This window comes from Macrosteles quadrilineatus, unplaced genomic scaffold (genome assembly GCF_028750875.1).
Source record: "Macrosteles quadrilineatus isolate MER2022 unplaced genomic scaffold, UCM_ALF_1.0 Scaffold_1__1_contigs__length_201487025, whole genome shotgun sequence".
Taxonomy (NCBI): domain Eukaryota; kingdom Metazoa; phylum Arthropoda; class Insecta; order Hemiptera; family Cicadellidae; genus Macrosteles; species Macrosteles quadrilineatus.
Window position 1 is genome coordinate 166,565,295 of NW_026542594.1, and position 20,423 is coordinate 166,585,717.

The 20,423-nt window shown below is 34.9% G+C and overlaps 2 protein-coding genes across 4 annotated transcripts in view; one reads left to right on the plus strand and one right to left on the minus strand.

Moving 5' to 3' along the window:
* Positions 1-222: 222 nt before the first annotated feature.
* LOC128989203 (INO80 complex subunit E) lies at positions 223-9,920 on the plus strand. The gene is made up of 5 exons (XM_054411079.1): positions 223-506; positions 7,329-7,510; positions 8,162-8,294; positions 9,000-9,160; positions 9,625-9,920. Exons 1-5 carry the CDS (start codon positions 408-410, stop codon positions 9,707-9,709), a joined length of 660 nt encoding a protein of 219 aa, XP_054267054.1. The 5' UTR covers positions 223-407; the 3' UTR covers positions 9,710-9,920.
* A 2,438-nt stretch (positions 9,921-12,358) lies between these two features.
* Positions 12,359-20,423, minus strand: part of LOC128989188 (metabotropic glutamate receptor 4) — a 45,240-nt gene continuing 37,175 nt past the window's right edge. Inside the window, exons 5-9 of one of the 3 annotated variants that reach the window (XM_054411070.1) lie at positions 19,812-20,012; positions 19,296-19,385; positions 18,143-18,305; positions 15,820-15,927; positions 12,359-13,307 (exon numbers count right to left, since the gene is read on the minus strand). In XM_054411070.1, the coding sequence (XP_054267045.1) occupies positions 13,204-13,307; positions 15,820-15,927; positions 18,143-18,305; positions 19,296-19,385; positions 19,812-20,012 (666 nt within the window). In that variant the 3' untranslated portion in view covers positions 12,359-13,203. Of the gene's footprint in view, positions 13,308-15,819; positions 15,928-18,142; positions 18,315-19,295; positions 19,386-19,811; positions 20,013-20,423 lie in introns of all 3 variants that reach the window. The other 2 variants (XM_054411061.1, XM_054411065.1) reach the window with 2 other exon arrangements.

Sequence of the window (20,423 nt, forward strand, 5' to 3'; positions counted from 1 at the left end):
TGAGAAGTCTACTTTTGTTGGTTAGTCTATGGTTTTATCTATGATAAAACATACTCCCTTGGTTAGTCTATGATAATATTCGAAAGTTCTAACTTGGCTCTTTGGGATTTAAGTACTTAGTTTGGTTGTCTGTGCATAATTTGAAAAACAGCAATACACCAAAAAGTGCGCAAAGACTATGAAAATAATCAAAACAATAACAACAAGAACAAACTGCAAACAACAAACAACGAAACAACTCAACAACTCAACCCATCATCAACTTTCCTCCTCCTGAGGCCTAATTTGTAAGAAAGTGTCAGTTCCAGTTGTATCATTGTATCAAGTGAAATAAAAAGATATCGCTTAAATTAGGTGTTTATTGATGTACATTTCATTCTAGCCTAGTCGTGTGATTGTAAACAATTATGGTTGCCAATACTGAAGAAGACGAGGACAGTCAGGATACAATCAATTATAAAGCACAATATAAAAATTTGAAACGAAAACTCAAGTTTCTTATGTATGTAAGTACCAAGAGTGAATATTGCATATCAAGCAATTTCCCTACAAGTTGAATACCTTGATTATTGACGGGTACAGTTTCTTAACTGGGCTAGGCCTTTTAAAATTAATCTATCATAACCTAACCTAACAAACCAAATAGTGATGTGACGAGTCCAGTATTTTCTTGACTCGAGTCAAACTCGACTCACGACTATGTCAACTCGAGTGAGACTCAACTCGGTATCATCGTGAAACTTCGGCCTCCATCGGTCGAGTTTGGGTTGACTCGCAGCGCAGCCAATAGCGTTTGCGTTTCGCGAGTAAACTCGTTACGTCCCGAGTTCGTAAAGGTTCGGCTTTCTCCGTATGAGTTCGGTTTCTTGACTCGCTTTGAGGCTGTGAGCCAATAGCGTTCAAGTTTTGCGAGTCGGACTCGTTACGTTCCGAGTTCGTGTAGCTTCGGCAATCTCCGTACGAGTCTTACCTACTCGAGTTGTGAATTAGATGACTCGAGTTGACTCGACTCGGGTCTTGACTCGAGTCAACTTGACTCGCCAACTCAACTCATCACATCACTAAAACCAAACTTGCTGATGGTGAAAAAATCCCATGAAGGTTTAAGTTACTTATCAAATCGATAGTTTCAATCAATATAAGTGTACCGGTAGCCCAGTTGAAAACTGTACCCCTGTATGATGTTTGCTCCTAGGCAACAATTATTGAGTTTACCTCTTAAAACTGTACATGTCTTATCCCATGATCAAGAAAAAAACCTAAAATCGGGTGCAAACCCTAATATGCATAGCCTATTAGGCCTAACCGAGGTGTGTCATAAGTTCATAAACACAACACACAGACCTAACTTAATACAGTAGGTAGTCTTTATAGGCCTAGAGCATAGTTTACTCTAGGGCTATTCTTTTGTGATGTGTACATAGGCAGGGCAATATGGAGGTGCACCAGAATTGTGGCAAAACTGGACTAGGTACCGTAGCCTTTTTTACTAGTCAGGGCTAGGATTAAAATTAACGTTGTAAACAAAATTTCTTTAGATTTTACAAGCCTTTGGTTTCAAATAATCTGGGTGGCGCATAAAAAATCCATGGATTTGAGTGGATGGGCGGGGACTGGTTGATTTTTGGGTTAGGGCGTTAAGTTTTTGTAGCAATGGTGCAGTGGACCGTGGCGCATTGCGTTTTTATCTGTTGAACATTTCTTCTAAAGTAAGGAACGTGTTATAACTGTTTAACGGCTTTTCCTTACACAGTTAAATGTTCCGCAAAAGGGTTTGATACCTGAGCGCAACACAATACTTTGTTGGAATGCCTCTTTTCGCACAACTGGACCAGTTATAAAGCAGAAGTCATCCGTTCATCCTCTCACGGTGCAAACTCCACAAAATGTCGACAGAGTCTGTTCTTCAAAACCCTTCCCGCTCCACTAGGCAGCGCTCCAACTGTGAGCTTGTTTTGATGCAGTCTCGCAGCGCACCCTGATGAGTTAAAATTACATCCTTACAAAATCATGATAGTAACTTTACAAAAGATTTATGAACGTTATTCTGAACAACGGAGAGTGTTTTTGTGAGAGAATGCTTGAGGTCCTTGCCACTCATGACGTTTTATTAGTGATGAAGCACATTTTCATTTGGAAAGTAGGCCTAATGTCAATTAGCAAATTGCCGGCTATTGGGCAGCAGAAAACTGAAAATAATTGCACCAAAACCACTGCATAGTGCGAAATTGACCGTTTGGTTATGAGTTTCAAAAGTGAGTATCGTTGGGCCTTACTTTTTTTGAGGACTCGAGAAATAATGACATGTTAGAGAAAAATCCATGGAACAGTTATAACAGATTCATTACTGTTGAAGAAATTTTCAAGCAAAACTGTTATATGCCACGGTCCACTGCACCATTGCTCCTAAAACTGGACGCCCTAACCTACAAAACAACCAGGCCCTGCCCTATTATTCCCACTATTCAATTTAAATCCATACGTTCTTTAAGTGCCACCAAGTACTATCAAAACATTACGATTTATAAGAAAACTTGGAAATCTATAGTAAAAACTTTATTTTATTTGACATTTACAACAAATACCAAGACTTTTCTGTGTTATTCCAAATGAGCCTACAGTAAGAACAAAATAGTTACAATTCAATAACAGTCAATTTTCTCAATTTCTTTATGTCAACGGGAAGTAGACATTCAGTTTGTGGTTATGGCGTACAATGTACCATTGGAGGTTACCGATTTCGTTAAATTTCTGGGGATGCACCTTGACTAAAGGAAAGGACTGATCTGGGGAGACCAAGTTTATTTGTGCCAAGGTTTCATCCGGCTTTACGTAATCTTGCAAGACTTTGCACAATTGAAGTGCTTTTAGTGGCATATTTTGGTCTAATCTACCCTCAAATTACATAAGGAATAAGAATGTGGGGTAGCTGTGCAATAAAGGCTAAAACCAGTTTTCAAACTACAGCAAAAGGCATTGAGGATAATTTGCAAATTGTGGCGGAGAGACTCTTATAGGAATGCTTTTACGGAGTTATGTAGGCCCACTGTAAGTATGAACGCTCATTAGTGCAGGGCAGAGACGTCCATATGAGACAAGAGACAGAGTCAATTATTGAACTCAAAACATAGAAGTGTGGCATTCAAGTTTTTGCCTTCGCAGAATGGTATCACAATCCTCATCAATCTCCCTGTTGTCATAATTAACAACTTGAAACAAACAAATCTCGGCTACAATACCTTTTTGTGTCCCAACTCCATTCTGTGCTTTATCGACATTTTCATGAACAACTGCTAGGATATCTAAATTCCATGAAATACAGCAACAAAAACAAAATTTAGGCGATGTTTAATTTTGTCAAAATACTAATTTTGACCTGGCAAAATGTAATTAATAACTTTGATTATTTTTCGGGGGGCCACCAGTTGACCGACAAGATACTTGGTCGTTTGGCCACTAGACCGACTTTTTTAATTAAATAGATAAATACTGAAAACCAGTACGTCGACAAGTTATTTCATCGTCAGTCCAGTTGACCGGCCTGTAAAACTAAATTATTATATACAAGAAACCAACTGGTAGTTAATCGACCCGACCGACAAACCACTTGCTCGTCCTTTAGGTGGGGATGTGTGGAGGCCGCTGCAGGCGTACCACAAATCTGTATCTTGCAGCGGCGGTTTTTATTCCGACGATTTTAAGCTATCACAATGCAGCGGACTGTGTAGTGAGGTTTTTTATTTACGTTTAATTGTTTATTTCTCAATCGATATTTTTTTGTACACAGTACAGTGAATATAAATAGGCCTATATTAATTTACTTCAATTAAATAAATGTTTTATTTAGCTACTACATTTAAATGATTGAAGAATTACATGAAATCTATTTGTAAAAACTCACTTTAAACATTTCATTACAGCTAAGAAAGTGGTGTCAATAGGTTAGTTAAATTCTGCCGTGGTAAGCAAAAAGGCCGTATCAACATAAATGACGAATCTGAGAAAATGGATGTTCTGTCAAAGCCAGTCAGAGTCATGTTTTTTCGATTTTTTATTTAACCGGTTGACCGAATTCAATAATTTTTTTTTTCAAACTACTTCTTTTTCAATGTAGGAGACTATGAATATATTTTTATTAATGTATAATGATACATTCATATTTTTTAATCCAGTTACCTTTTTTACTGTTAATGTTTTTTAGGCCAAAAAGCCGTATCTCAACTTACCTTTTTTTGGCTTAGGAAAATGTCTTTTAAGAAACAAAATTTTCCCATGCCAAAAGGAGGTAGGTTGTGATACGGCTTTTTAGCCTAATAAACATTAACAGTAAAAAGGAGTCAATCACCAATAAAAGGTACTTAGAATTAAACTATATATATAAAACTTGGAAAGAAGGTAGGGTGACCCGGGGCAATTCTGGCAGCCAGACGTGAACCTTAACTTTAACTGCTTGTACCGCGGTGAACATATTTTTCATTTTATTTTGACAATTACCATACTAATTCTATGTTATTCCTCTAGTGTTTTCATATATTTAGACAACAATCTCAAACTCCCCTTAAGGGGGTTTGAGGTTTTTTTTTTTGGAGTGTCAGATGCCAGAATTGCCCCAACCTTGGGGCAATTATAGCAATACCTTATATTTTCCTTATTGTTTAAATTGCTCTGACATTGGGGCAATCATGGCATAGGCCTAATTTAGCTGTTTAAGATGGTGTTTTAATTTTTGTTCTATCTCTATTTATAAGGAAGTTGTGAATAAACCGGTAAGACAGTACAAGCGTACAAGGGCCTTAACCTCAAAACTTCTAGCAACAATAAACAATAAAAATAATCAGGCTGCCATAGAGTAATCTAAGCAAAAGGTGTTTACAAAGCCATCCAAATGAACTGAAATGAAACATATTACACATAACACACGTTGTTATACAATTTATTCTTTAATTTATACATTATTTGTATAAAGATATATAGCTGCCATAATTGCCCCGGGTTCTTTGCCACAATTGCCCCATAGCATATGAAAATGGGGCAATTATAGCACCCATTTAAATTTAAATATCTTAAAGGGATAACTGCTATTACTATTTTTGTTCATGAAGTTTTAAGTCTGAACAATTATCTTTGAGTATAAAAAAAAATAAAATATAAAATTCATAGGGGAAAAAAAATTAGCCGTGTGCGATGTTTCGATATCCTCGGGCTGTGGAAGAAAGTCCTTTTTTAATCGCTAATAAAAATTACTGCAAACATTTTATTTTTACAAAAATGCTTTCCTATATATAGGAGGTATATGCTGAAATAACAAATATTGCTTCACTGATCTGTAAAGCTGAAATTTAAAAAAAATATAGGCCATTGCTATAATTGCCCCGTGCCAGAATTGCCCCGGGTCACCCTATATCTAAATATTTATCAGTTATACCTTCGTTCCAAGTTTCATGTAAATAGTTTAATTCTAAGTACCTTTTTTAGGCGATTGACCTGGGTCAACAAAATAAAATGAGCTATTTTGGCTGGTTTTTAGTTAATAAAATAGATAAATATTTTTTAATCGTTACCAAATTTAACATACGTGTAGAATACATGTGGATATACCTTCGTTCCAAGTTTCATGTATATAGTTTAATTCTAAGTAACTTTTTTAGGCGATTGACCTGGGTCAACAAAATAAAATGAGCTATTTTGGCCGGTTTTTAGTTAATGAAATAGATAAATATTTTTTAATCGTTACCAAATTTAACATACGTGTAGAATAGTTTAATTCTAAGTACCTTTTATTGGTGATTGACCTGGGTCAACAAAATGAAATAAGCTTTTTACGGCAGTTTTCTGTTAATAAAATAGGTAACTATTTTTTAATCGTTACCAAATGTTACATACGTGTAGAATACATGTAGATATACCTTCTTTCCAAGTTTCATGTATATAGTTTAATTCTAAGTACCTTTTATAGGTGATTGACCTGGGTCAACAAAATGAAATAAGCTTTTTACGGCAGTTTTTTGTTAATAAAATAGGTAAATATATTTTAATTGTTACCAAATTTAACATACGTGTAGAATACATGTGGATATACCTTCGTTCCAAGTTTCATGTATATAGTTTAATTCTAAGTACTTTTTTTAGGCGATTGACCTGGGTCAACAAAATAAAATGAGCTATTTTGGCCGGTTTTTAGTTAATAAAATAGATAAATATTTTTATATCGTTACCAAATTTTACATACGAGTAGAATACATGTGGATATACCTTCGTTCCAAGTTTCATGTAAATTTCTACATTCAAAGTGGTTTTTTTCTAAATATATTGAATTTGTTGACCCGGGTCAACAAAATAGGGAGTCCCACTGAAAACAGCCTATTGTGATACTTTCCCTCCAAGTTGTTTTTTTGTAAAATTCATTTACCACCTAACAACAAGATATTCATGTGATGCATAGAGTATGTAAAACAGAAATTATAGGAAGGTCTTCAAAATTTAATGTTTTGCTTTCCTATGCATTTTAATGGTAAAATTTTGAACCGTAAGTGGATTTGGGCGAGACTATACTAAGCCAAAAAACAGTAAGGCAGAAATACTATTCCAGAAAGCCGTAACTGTTTTTTGCTTACTGTTTTCTGGCCAAGTAAACCAAAGTTACGTTGTTTTGACTTAGTATTTGCACATTTGTTGGTAGATACGGTAAATAACAGTTTGATATCTCAAAAACGGCTTGAGATACGGTGTTTTCGCCTACATTTTTGGATTCCTCGACCTTCAAAACATAAAGATTTGCACTTGCCTCAAAATGTGATATTTTTGTAGTTACTGCCTTTTAGCTTACAAGGGCAGAATTATAATCCTCCGCGAATTCTATAATTGAAATTCACTACTTCACTACTTGAAACTCCTTTGCAAATAGTGGTTATTCAACGATTGTAATCACTTAAACAATGTTTGGTATAACAAGCTTTGACCCTGGTTGAGAAGTATATTTCCTGAATATTATAGCATTTGGAAACAGAATAAATAAACATTGTTATTATCCATTTTTAATATAGCGCAGTTATGGCAGAAAATATAAATTTAATTGATTTGACAGTAGAAAGCATCGTTAGACCTGTGTTTGAGTCAAAATTTACAATAACCCAAACCTCTCTCTTCAATAAGATACCATCTTGATTTTAAGTTAAAGAACTTCAGAAAATTTCGGTGAATAACCAAATACTGTAATAAATAAATATCAGTAGGCCTAAATATATACACCTTAAACAGTGAAAGAATCCACTTTCTATTTTTATAAGTTTGTTGTTGTTAATTTTGTTTTTATCTTAAATAATTTTTAGGAAAATGAGTGCTTTCAAGAAGCATTGCGGTCAACTCAGCGTCGTCTGTTGAAAGCCAGTCGAGATCGCAGTTTTCTACTTGACAGACTGTTAAACTACGAGAAGGTTGAAGCAACATCCAGTGAGGGCGAAGAAACAGAATCTTCTGATGATGGTGAAATAGCTCGACCAGATGCAAAGAGGTAGGCTAGTGTAATTTATGTGGTTTTTCCCGCTATTTTTTAACTTTTTTTATTTTTTACTGAGTACATAATAAAATAGATAAACACTCTGATTCAGGGTTCAACTTTACTCCCTTTCATATATTGTAATGATATGCTGCATCAATTCAAAACATGTCTGAACTTTCTCAAAAGCTTTTGCAGATACATGCACTAGTTAAATATTTATTATATGTTAATTCTTGTTTTGTTTAAGTTTATCAATATTATCAGTAATGTGGGCTGCTTGTGTCTCAAACACGTTTGCTACTGAGCGTCGCATATATGTGACGCCGCGGTCATTGCCACAGACCGAGGTATACATTTGAATCTTACACATAGACCGGCTGTCACTTGGTTAACAGTACACACAGACCACGGGAAAACCTGTAAAACAGTGATCATTTACATTGTAATACGCTGCAATCGTGTTTGTAAATAATTTATTCTTGTTTTTTTTTATTTTTGATAACCTTTTGTAATGTCACATATTTGCGACGCCCGGTCTACAGCAAAGACAATAGTGAAAATTATCATAGTTTTTTTGAATCAGCCCAAACGCCGTATATATGCGACAGTTAGTTTTTTTCTTTCTTTGAGGTGAAAATTCCAATGTGAATATTTTGTCCTCAGGAGGAAACTTGAAATGAACTCCAGTAGTAGTTATAGCTCCATGGTAAGTGGGCTGCCTAAAACTCCGTCGTCTGCTAAGAAGAAGAAACCTCCTACTCCAAAGCCAGTTACTAAATCCCTCAGTCAGCCACAGGTAAAATATGTTTAATAAAGCATTATATTTGATTAAAAAGAATTTTATACTCTTGGTACCTAATAGTATGACATTATTTTACCTGGAATTTGTCTGTCCACATCATGGACCCCAGAGGCCCGTGCTTGGAACGTATACAGCAAATGAAGGAGTGAAAAAGTCTTAACGCAGTTGTTACATTAGGGTAGGCCTTCATCGCAATGTAACAACAATAAATTGATTTTATTGATCTAGCTTATTACAAAAAAGGCTTAACACCGTTCTTGCTGTGGCTTCTTTTAAATTTTTGTCAACTATTAAAGCATGGTGCTTAAAACTTTCAATTTCACAAATGAATGAATTAATCTTTATTTAAATCACCAGAGTACAAATCAGCCAATTGCATTTTCTTGATTTCTTCCCCGTTTGAAAATCAAAACATGCTATTGATGTGGTCTAAAGCATTAAACCTATTACTTGCATGTGCGCACTACACCTTGCGTCATGGTCAAGACCACACTACTCGTCACTGTGGCACGGCTTCCTAGTGGCCATACTATTAACTCTATGTTCATTCATTTGTTCCTTTAGAGTTATGTTTGTAGTTTATGTCATTGAATTAATTAAATATATGAATTACGCTTATGAAAAATAAGCTCCTGAAAAATAACCGGCTGATGCATAGATGCTTAGCAATGATCAGTGGCTGATGATGGTGTGTTACAGATACAGATGGTGTTGGGCAGTTCTGGAGACGGACACATGACACCAGAGGAGGTAGAACGCCACCTAGAGGCTAGACAACCTCATTACCTAGACATGGACCAGGCTGTGGCTACCATACCCTCGGAGATGTTTAGCAATGATCCATCCCTTGACATCGACAGGTATAACCCAAATGATTTTTTTACCAATATATTTTTTCGGATAGAATGTTACAGCATGACATTGCCAAAACCCTAAGACAACAGCTGTGTTACTGTTAATTTACAAACGGAGGAGGCTTCCGTTTCTGTGATCGAACAAGAAAGGAGAAATTGTGATCAAAGGAGACGGTCACAATTTTATCCTGACTGCAGAAATGTTTTCAATTTCTCTGCAACCATAAGAGATTCTGGCAATGCAACCGCAGAAGACGTTCCGAGATTTTCTATGTAGATTTGCTACTAACTAAGATCAGCAGAGTTATAATCAGTGAGGATTATTTATTTAAAACCGGATCAGGAACAGCTGGGTCCGGAGACATTGACTTTTCTCAGGATCGAACCTGCGACCTTTTGATTGCTAGTAAAGAGTTTTATACTTAAAACACTGTTTAATTTAAAATATTTTCATAAAATATATGTTTCAGTGAATCAAACGAGCTGTGTGATATGGAAACCTCGCCGAGCAACTTGGGCGAAGACTGTCTCAGTGTTGATATGATTGCTGATTAAATGTGTGTTGGAGAACAAAATGAATGCCATGCGTCAACTGGTTCACAGATAAGGACCTCTTATTTATTTCTTCTAGTTTTTTTCTGTTTCCATAATCATATTTTGGTTAGCATTTAAGTTTTTTGTAAAAATGTATTTATTTATTAAATTAGGTTTTTGAAATTTTAAAATATCATAGAATGCCAAATAAAAAAAATAGAAATCAGAAATATTTTGTTTGTTCTACAACATACGATTATGTTGTAATTAGCCATGTTGTTCCTCCTGACAAATAGTCTATTGACAATAATTATTTGTCACCCCTCCCTTTTTTTTTATGAACTAACAACTAAGTCATGTAACTAACTAGTGATATGTTGATTCTCGATACTAATACCTAAAAAAATTGATTCTCGATACCAATAACAATTTTTTTAAGTTTTACAAATGCATAGGTTATTCTACACCAACTCCTATCTTTATGTCCTTCCATAAAGTATTTTTGAGGTAATTGGGGGTATTTCGAGTAAAGAAAAAATTAATGCTACACAAAGAAAAGTTCTTACTAGCTGATTTAAGTTTAACCATAGACAAAAAGAATTAAATATAGACCGTCAGCTGTGCTGCGGTTACCAGAGCTTCTGGCGCACACCGCTTGGAGCGCCATGTATTTACGGCGTACGCGCTACGTAAACTACAGTGGTGTGCGCCGAAACCTATGGTAACCGCAGCACGGCTGACAGTCTATATTTAATTCTTTTTGTCTATGGTTTAACCCTTCTAAACACATTAAATAACTACCATATCAAAAGTAAATGAAGATGTAATAAAAAATAAAATTTTATGTCATAGTGGTGTGCTAGCCTAATATTTTTGGTCCAGCACGGACATGTGGACATTATCATTGTCTTCATCATTTCTGTGGTCATGTAGATATCATTATCGTTTCCCACGGTTACGAAAAAATTTCTGACCACCCCTTGCACTAACGGAAATGTCATCTTTGTCTTGCACGTTCGAGTAAAATCTTGAACATCTCCTGCGGTTCTGTAGACATCATCATCGTTTCCTCTGGTCTTGAAAATTTTGAAACTTAGTTGTCATGCGCAATCGCAGCAATAGTGGTAATTTTCCGATCTCGCAATCTTTGCAGACATGGCGGGTATCTGTATTGGAATTAGTTTTTGACGATCGATTCTCAATACTGATACCAGTCTCCAAGTATCTGTGGTATTGAGAATCAACATATCCCAGCGATGTAACTATATTCTACTAATTAGGCCTATCGAATGTGTTGTCCAAAGTAAAGTACAACCAAACTTCTCTTTAGCTCCTGTTTTACCAACCCCGAGCATTTGACCTGCCATTCCAGGCTATATACTAAACAGGGTGTTTATTTTTTTATATCTTATTTCTATTCACAAAAAGTAAGAGTGTAAGAGAAACCCAACATTTTTATATTTTCCTTTTATTATTCATTAAAAATATATCGGTGGCGTTTTGGTAGCCAGAAACTTAAACTCGACAATACAACTTATCTACTTCAAGATGTTTAAGTAAAATGTACAAAGTTTGTCCTTAAATTATCATTACAATAAAACTAAACACACACATACATACAATATCACTGAGGCAAATAAATCAAAATTAGCTAAAATATCAATCTAAGTATATACAACATTCGAAATAAATATCTATTTGAAATCCATTTGAGTATTCAAAATCTGTGCTGTTAAAATGTTCACATGAAGCAAACGAAACACAATGAAAACATACAATGGTAATGTATTATTTGGACAATTTTATTAATACAGTAGAGTCCCGTTAGTCCGAAATGGTTGGGACCGAGCCCATTTCGGATTAGGTACCAAATATTTCGGATTAAAAGTTTTTTTTTATATTGATTTTTGTCTTACAACGCAGGTACGAGCCAGGGATTGTTTTTCACATTACTTAAGGCTAGACCTAGTGGCTGCAGCATTATCACTTAATAAAATCCATTTGTGATTTGGCGGGATTGGAACCCGGGACAAAAATGAAAAATGTTATTAACAAAAATGGTGAAATATTTACTAAAATACTCTACAAAAAAGTCTATCTCGCCCGGCCGCTACAGAATACTTTGGCGAAGTACAGTTAACTGTGAAGTTTAATAAAAAAAATGTCAAACAATTTTAAAATTTCAAAAAAGTTTATTTTTTTTTATAAAAAAAATATAAAAAATATATTTTTTGGTCTCTGGTTAAGCGGACTTTCGGATTACCGAAGTTCGGCTTATCGGGACTCCACTGAATTGAAGTCATTATCTGATTATAAAACCGTATTTAGATTTATTAAATGTTTAACTAATGTGGATACTAAGTAAAGTTAATCCAAGACAAACTAATTTAATGTTTATTTAGGGTTTTTTGAGAGGATAGCAGGCTTACCTGAATGGGAAAGAGTCCAAACTGGCACAGGAAACACAAAACAAAACTTTACACTATATACACAAAACATTAGAATATTTCACTGTCACTGACAGCATTTTCAACTAAGGAAGAGGAAGAGATAGTTTTCTAGATGTCCAAAATGGTGGCCAGTGAGTTGTTGAGTCAGTGTTGCCAATAGTATCAATTCAATTGAATTCATACTATTGGCAACACTGACTCAACAACTCACTGGCCACCATTTTGGACATCTAGAAAACTATCTCTTCCTCTTCCTTAGTTGAAAATGCTGTCAGTGACAGTGAAATATTCTAATGTTTTGTGTATATAGTGTAAAGTTTTGTTTTGTGTTTCCTGTGCCAGTTTGGACTCTTTCCCATTCAGGTAAGCCTGCTATCCTCTAAAAAAACCCTAAAAAATCTAGGCCCTTGTGCTCTATGCTACACCCTTAATTTAATGTTTATATTTTTTATTTCAAAAGTATTCCAAACTTAACAACATTGATTTGAGCAAATTTATTTGTAGATTTTGTTTGATGCGACCTTAATCCTACAACATACATTCTCCTAATTTACTGGTTTCTTAATCTAAAACTTAAGGATATTTTTACAAGGGTAGAGAACTGACATTATTCTATTTTGGCCTCTTAGTTTTTCTAAATCATACTTCTTCATTACCGTAGTTGTAAATTATTTTCTGTTTAGAACTCTTCTTTGAAACCATTTTTAACTCACTTTGTAATTAATAACTTATACTAGTTGTAATAATTGGGCGGTTGAAAATGAATGAATAAAACAGTTTTTGAATAAAATCACTATTATAGTCAAGATAAAATCAATTCTCTGTGCATGTAAGAAAAAGGTTCATTTAATTGTGTTAGAATGAAGAGGATTAAAATTACATGTGGGACTTTTCAGTATGAATCCAAATCTTTAGAGTAAACTAAGGTACATTACAAAAAAAAAAATTGGCAAATGTATATAAAAAGAAATTCTATCTGGAAAGCGTGTGTTTGAATGTTGGTTTCAAAGGAGGGTTAGACAATGCAATGGTCAGTCCAGGCTAAACTAATCTTAGAGGATGGTATCAGTACATCAGGCCAGGATGTAGGCCCCGATGGAAAAAGACGTTAGGATTGGTGGACAACGTTGGCTCAACTGTCGTGTACATGCTTGCATCGAATCCACTACCTGCAAACATCCATGCTCATCAGTTAACCCATAGGCCTACTTTCACACAAACATTCCGTCCCACTACCATAATACTTTGACATGTTACAGACTGTTTCCATGATGTGTCAGTGTTAGTTGTTTACTATTTCTTGATATTACTACCATTTTAAGAAGCTTTTTTTAACACGTTTACTGCGACCTACTGCTAAAGCAGTAGCTCGGCACTGGCACTGCTCGCAGCCTACTGCTATATCAGTAGTGTGCTCGCTTGCCAAATATTGCGTCTGTCTGAGCCCAGCACTCGACCGGTGACAATGTGATTGTTGCCAGGCTGTAGCTTAGAATACGAGCTTTATTTTGGTGTAGGTTGGTACTAAACATTCCCGTAAAATCCCGTCTGGCAATGCTTTTGTCCCGTTTTCGGGGTTTTTCTGGTTATTGATCCAGGCAGTGCTGATACCTTTGGGTGTTTCAGTGAACTACGTCCACTTTCGTGGTAACGCAGAACAATCACAATTGCTCTTTTGTGATTCGTCTTACTGAGATATTTAAATGCCATTAGCGACCACTGATTCAGTTAGCGCGCCGGAGCTCCTTCTGGGCCTCGCCGCAGTTTAGGAGCACCTGTTTAAAGGTTTTCAGCAGTCAACGTGTTAAGTAAAGGCCTTTGTGGGTATAGCTCTGTAGTTCGCATGTACGTTATGAGATGACATGCCGCTTATTGACATAATTTTTAAACAGAATCGTGCTATTCATAGCTCTTTAGGTGTCATGTACGCTGCCCTGTGTATATGAAACATTTTTTTCAATTATTGAATCTCCCGCCGCATGCCAGATAAGATCAGTGATACGATTTTCTCTTCTAACCCATTTTACCCTTACTTATTGCATTAACGCCATAGCCTTCAGTCTTCTGGCGATGAATGTCTGCAACGTGGAGGTTTCTTGCAGTCAGAAAACATATCACTGACCTTATCTTACTTGCAGCTGGAGATTTAGTAATTTAAAAAATTTTCTAGACACATTGAAACGTACAGAGCTTCAAATAGCGCTATTCTGTTCGCAAATGATTCCAGCGAGCTGCCTCGTTGCGGCATACACACAAACTACAGGCTTCTTCGTATTTCATTAAGTGTTGCTTCTCTGAAGTTTTGCATTATTTGAACGACAATGCCGTTTTGGCTTGTAGCAAACCATATATTATATCAAATTAACAAATCAGCTTTTTAAGGACGTATTTCGGTAATGCAATGTAGGGGTACCATTCTAAGAATTACAAGTACTCTAAGTATAGTTATGTTATGTTTGGAATGAAAGCTTTGGTTCAGAATTATCTACTTATTTTGTGAGAATTCCTGATAGTTTTGACAAACAAATCTAACATTTGGAATAACAATTTCAACAAGTGGCAAAACATCAATTTAGGAGGTTTGTACAGCTAGTTTCATGCCGGTGGGTTAACACTTTAATAGACAATTAATAGTCAGCGATCCATCTTAAACTATTTACTGTACAAATGCATACAGCTACATTTTGTATTATATTTTTTTACAACCTCTAACCTATCATGCAAGCTGCTGATGATTTGCACCTTTTTTACACCAAAATTGTATAGTGTTTAGGCTTTGAGCCTTACATCTATCTCTTAAGTGAAAAGCATAAATAAATAAAATTAATAAACACACATAGCGAGGTGCTAATAACAATAGCACAATTGCTGAAGGTAGCAAATTTATAAGAATATTAATTATTAGCCTAATACATAGATTATATATACAAACACAATGGTAAAAATATAATATCAAGACAAGGATCTGTTGAAAAGATAAAAAGAGCTAATTTTCAAAACCGGGATGAGTGATAAGATGTAGTGAAAACACAACCAATATTGTATTTACAGTTTTACCAGAATTTATTTTTAGTATTTGACTATTTTACCCCAATATCCATGTTTAGTAGTTATTTAACAAAGATTGTACAGTACTTACAAATAATGAGTGTAGAATAGAGTGATATTTGTAAATTTATTACTCACATTAGGCCAGGTTTTTGAGCGAGGACAATTCATTAATATCCAATGATCCAGGACTGCTGAGTCCTTATATCAAAAAGACATTGGCTTTCCTCAGGATCAAACTCGCAACCATGTGATTACACCAGCATCCCGATAATCGGAACATCTGACTAATCCGAACCACTTGTTAAGGATAAAGTTTACTTTATTTAAAATAAGAAAAAACTATGTGTAAACCTGGTTTGGCTCATGTAATGGGAAGACGATTATGGTGTCAACACAATCATAGGAAATAATTACAAGATATTGCCATAATCGCAGTAGCAATTTAAAAGTAAGCCATTAACAGGTATAAAAATACATTGCTTTAATTTCTAGATGAAATTTTACGGAATTTCTGGCTAATTTTAAAGGGATCAGCTCCCAATTCGGATTAACGAGACTTTGGTGTATTATTGTGAGCATACTTAGCCACCTATCTTGACAAGCCTTTAACTCTTACAGGATATACCCTACCTGGCATTGGTCTGGCGTGGGGATAATAGCAGTACGGGTAGTAGTGGTGGGGGTGTCCGTAACTAGGGGGTGGAGCAACTAGAGCAACTCTGTCTGAAACTGTACAAACTGACCCTTATTATATACACACTGTACAAATGTACAAGAGAACAACACTACTTATACACCAGTACGTAGTTAAAGCTCTGCTCTACCTCTGCCATTACAAACCGAAACCGTGATGTGTTGTCTGTACAGTTAACGAATACTGTTTCCAATTCATCATTCAATTGTCTGGGTAGCCGAGTGGTTATAGTGCTCGCCTTCAAATCTGAAGGTCCCTGGTTCGAATCAAAGCGAGATCGTTTCCAGACCCAGATGCGATTTTTCATTGGGCTATGAATTAATGATGCTATCTAACAAAAAGTTTGACGTTAGATGGTAACAAGACCAGGGTAAAAAACAAACATATACCACTGGCGTGAAAACACACAAAATAAAATAAAAAATTACAGCAGAACTCTAACAATCCAACTCGTCAAATATCCAAATCTCTTACAGAAATAATTTATAAAACCTAAAACTACGGTGATAAGAACCAGTTATTAAAAAACAAAGAAGCCTTGATCGTAGAAAAATCGTGAATATCTCCCCAAGTCTTGTAGACATCAACATCGTCTCCCGAAATCACAGAAAATCATCATTGTCCTCTGTAACCGTGGCGTAGGTGTAATTATTTCAATTATGAAATCCTCGCATATACGTTCTATGATCAAGATAGTAAAAACTCGGTTCGATTAAGCTTTTATTCTAAAAAATACCCTGAATCACTGTAAAAAAAAACAATTATTCTATTTTTTGTTTGTATAGGAATGAGGCACTCTCCCAGTTGATTTGAATAGTTGGAGTTGAACTGTACGGTATTGACTTAAATGCATTTTGTACCTACTCTATTTAGGATCTTTGATTATTTAAAAATACTTTATAGAAAATCTTATTATGGTAAAAGAAATAATTTAAACTGCTGAAACTACTCACCAATACATTATTGAGCGAATAGAACTTAAAAAGTGAGTACTAAATATATTTTTCTGTTACATCCGTTTGTTTTCTACATGCTATTTTAATTATTGACGCTTGGTGGATAATTTATCACTCTCAATTCAAATGTCCACAAACCAACGCCAATAAATGCTGCAAATGTTTGTCCATACACAAATTTAAATACTTAATCTCTTTTGTTATAATGCTTTTCTCTAAAGATACGAAACAAATAGATTTTAGAAGACAGTTTTTTTGGTAGAGGCAGAGCGTTCACTTTTACAGCCTAGTGATTTGCAAAATAAACATTCAGATTCAGAAGTTTAAAGGATTGTGTGAACCTCCTATTTGAGGTGGATACTTTACATTTCTACCCATTAAGTTAAGTGTGAAGTAGAGTGAAAGGAAAAAGTTTAGGTGATACCCATGCTAAGACAATATTTACATTTGATTTGCAGTCAATGTATCTTTTGTAAATGTTTATGTCCACCTAACAAAATTGTGTCTTAATCAATTAAAATATTAAAATATGTTCAGCAAACAATGTATTTTGCATAGCCTCCTCTAGTACAAGCCGCGGCAAGACAAAAGTGGCAACACCACTGCCTCGGCAAACCGAAACAGCCGTGGCACTATTTTAAGTGGAGCTTATAGGCAATGTTTGTTATTAACATTGCAACAGCCATGCCAGTGCAATGTTTGTACACACTAACGTTGCAGCCTTGTATTAGAGGAGGCTATCATTTTTGTCATCTTGAAATTTTTGGTAATACTGTATAACTCTTATTGAAGAAGTTTTTGTAATACTTCCCCTCTCTCCTGATATTTTTGGCTAAGCAGTAATGCCAATTAACTCCAAAGAATATCAGTAAAAAAATAAAATACACCAATATGTAAATTAGATTTTTAGTTTTTTTGTTTTGTTTTGTTATTCAGTATTAATTTAACTTACACATTTTTTGAGGCAATTACAATTTTAAAGAAAAAATACCACACGAGGTACAAACTTTTAATACAGTTTCTTTCTAAAATATAAAGATCTGTAAAAATCTGAATAATGTCTAGAGACTTGGGTGTTTGCCTTTATGATATATTGATATTCCTTCATAATTTAACTCATCTAGTTTCCAATTTGTTGTAAACATATATGTGAGACTTGAAGAAAGTGACATGCGAGTGAGTCTTTACAAAGAAGAGAATTTTACAAAAGGTTGAATAACCAAACATAATATTGTAGAGTTTTTACATATAGATGAACTCGTGGATCAACTTAGATGAATATTAAAATCAAAACCAAACCTACTTTTAGTTCTTGAGTGGGAGTAGCTGCCGTACGTGTGTGTTGTGATCGGAGGTTGTTTGATGGGTTTGAAGTGGAAGAAGGAAGGGGAAGCGGCTCTACTGAGTGACGAGAACTTCTCCTCCCGATCCTCGACGTACATCCCCTCCCGACCCATGGCTGCCAACTGACGACCCTGGGGGGGATAAAATATCTTACAACAGAAACTAACTGAAATACAGCATACAAGAGACTTGTAATAGTCAATATGGTACAATATGATAGTAATAATTTTTTTTTTTTGTCCTATGACACTAGGCACGACGAGCCTGGGATTGTTTTTCACATTACTTCAGGCTAGACCTAGGGGTTGCGGAACTATCACTTGGATAAAATCCATTGGTGACTTGGCGGGGATCGAACCCGCCTACTATACATAAGAGATGTCCAAACCAGTATGCGAGTGAATGTAAATTTAAATATTGTAGATTACTTTTATATTTTTTACATCATCATATTTTTTATATTCTATAATCAGTCAGATAAATTATTTTAGAGTTACTATTTGATTAAGGTCTTGCTGTTTATTTTTTGTTTATTCTTTTAATAAAAGTTTCAGTTTTGCTCGATTTCGAGCAACGGGTTATCTAGTAAAATAAAAATACATTTCATGTTAGATCTTATTGGATAACTGGAAGCATCACTATTATTGAAAGCTAAATAGTAGCCTAGGAGTACAACAGAAAAAAGCGTACATGAATGTATTAAAAAGAAAAATAACACCAACCAGGATTTTTTTTAAGTAAACTGGCGATAAAAACTGAATAAAAAAATTGCATTTCAAAATATTACCATACGGTAGTGATAGGTACCCATAATAAAAATCACACAAGCATATTTACATACAACAAGCTCTATGGACTCATAAAATATTGCTAACACTTTTTTTTAGATCATTTCAGACTGTTGTGATTCTACTGTTTGAGCTAAGGAACAAAATACAAACTATAGACTCTCTGAAATTTAATAGTTTTGTGGGAAATATATTAAACAGTTATTTTTAACCTTTTTATATAAACAACCTCTTCTTTGTTAAATTTTTTGACAAAAGACCATTTCTTCAATGTACGTACATAATATAAACTAGATTTTATGTTCTTAGAATATATTCGATTACCTTTGGCATAAACATGATAAGGAACACTATTAAGGCACTTCCGCTGAGTCCGAACGCCAGACAGGCATCTCGGTTCCTCTCCAAAACAACCTGGCAAACACATTGACAATTAATTAATTACTAACTTTACACATCCATACAAGACATAAAAATACTTGAGCACCATTAGGGTAGCAATACATTTTCTTCAGAAGAAAATCAAGAAATGTATTGACATATAATTTATATTCCACAGATTTGCAGATAAACATAAACAATTTTCTATGAAACCTAGTGAATGGATGTTGTTTGTAGATGTTTATTATCATATTGACTGATATTAAAAAATACAAGTTCTAGCTCACAAAATCAGTCTATACCCATGTTCTATGAATACAATGTAAACTTAAAACATAATAGTAAATGGTAAAATCTTACAAATTTTATCTAAAAAATATGTAGTTTTAATCTACTAAATGGTTTGAGGTCAGGTAGTATAATGTAAATAAATTCAAATAAGTTTTGAAATATACCAACCAGGCCACACAGTGCCCACCCCAGCCATACTGGGATGACGCAGGCGACAGCTAGTCCGATAAAAGTGGCCTCGCGATAGTTGTCTCTGATGCCCCGCGACTTGACCGCCAGCACTGCCACCACGACAATCAGAAACACAGCGTACACCAGCGATAACAGGAGGTGATGGTACGGAGTGTGACAAGCCTGGTGAAGTCCCACCTGCCACAGAAGTAACAATTAAAATTAATTATTAGGGAAAACATACAGTTGTGTATGTTATGGGTAGACTAACACAACTTATGTTGAAATGGGGGTTCTCCAAGGTTCAGTTTCGGGACTGTTTCTCTTTTGTAATTGCAGTTATGCATCCAAAAATAAATAAATTAACAAGGCAAAATTAACACAATAAATAATTATTTATTAATCAAGGTGTTTGGGATGAACTGTGTATTATTTTATGCAGATGTTATCTCTGATATATCTGTAAAAGGCAAAACAATTGACTAAAACCTAAAATACATCATCTCTGTATTGTGGAAGCATTGCTATAGATTTGGTTAGGGTGCACTGAATAATCCTGTGTTGAATTGAATATTTATTTTTCAAAGTGAACAATCAATATCACCAAGA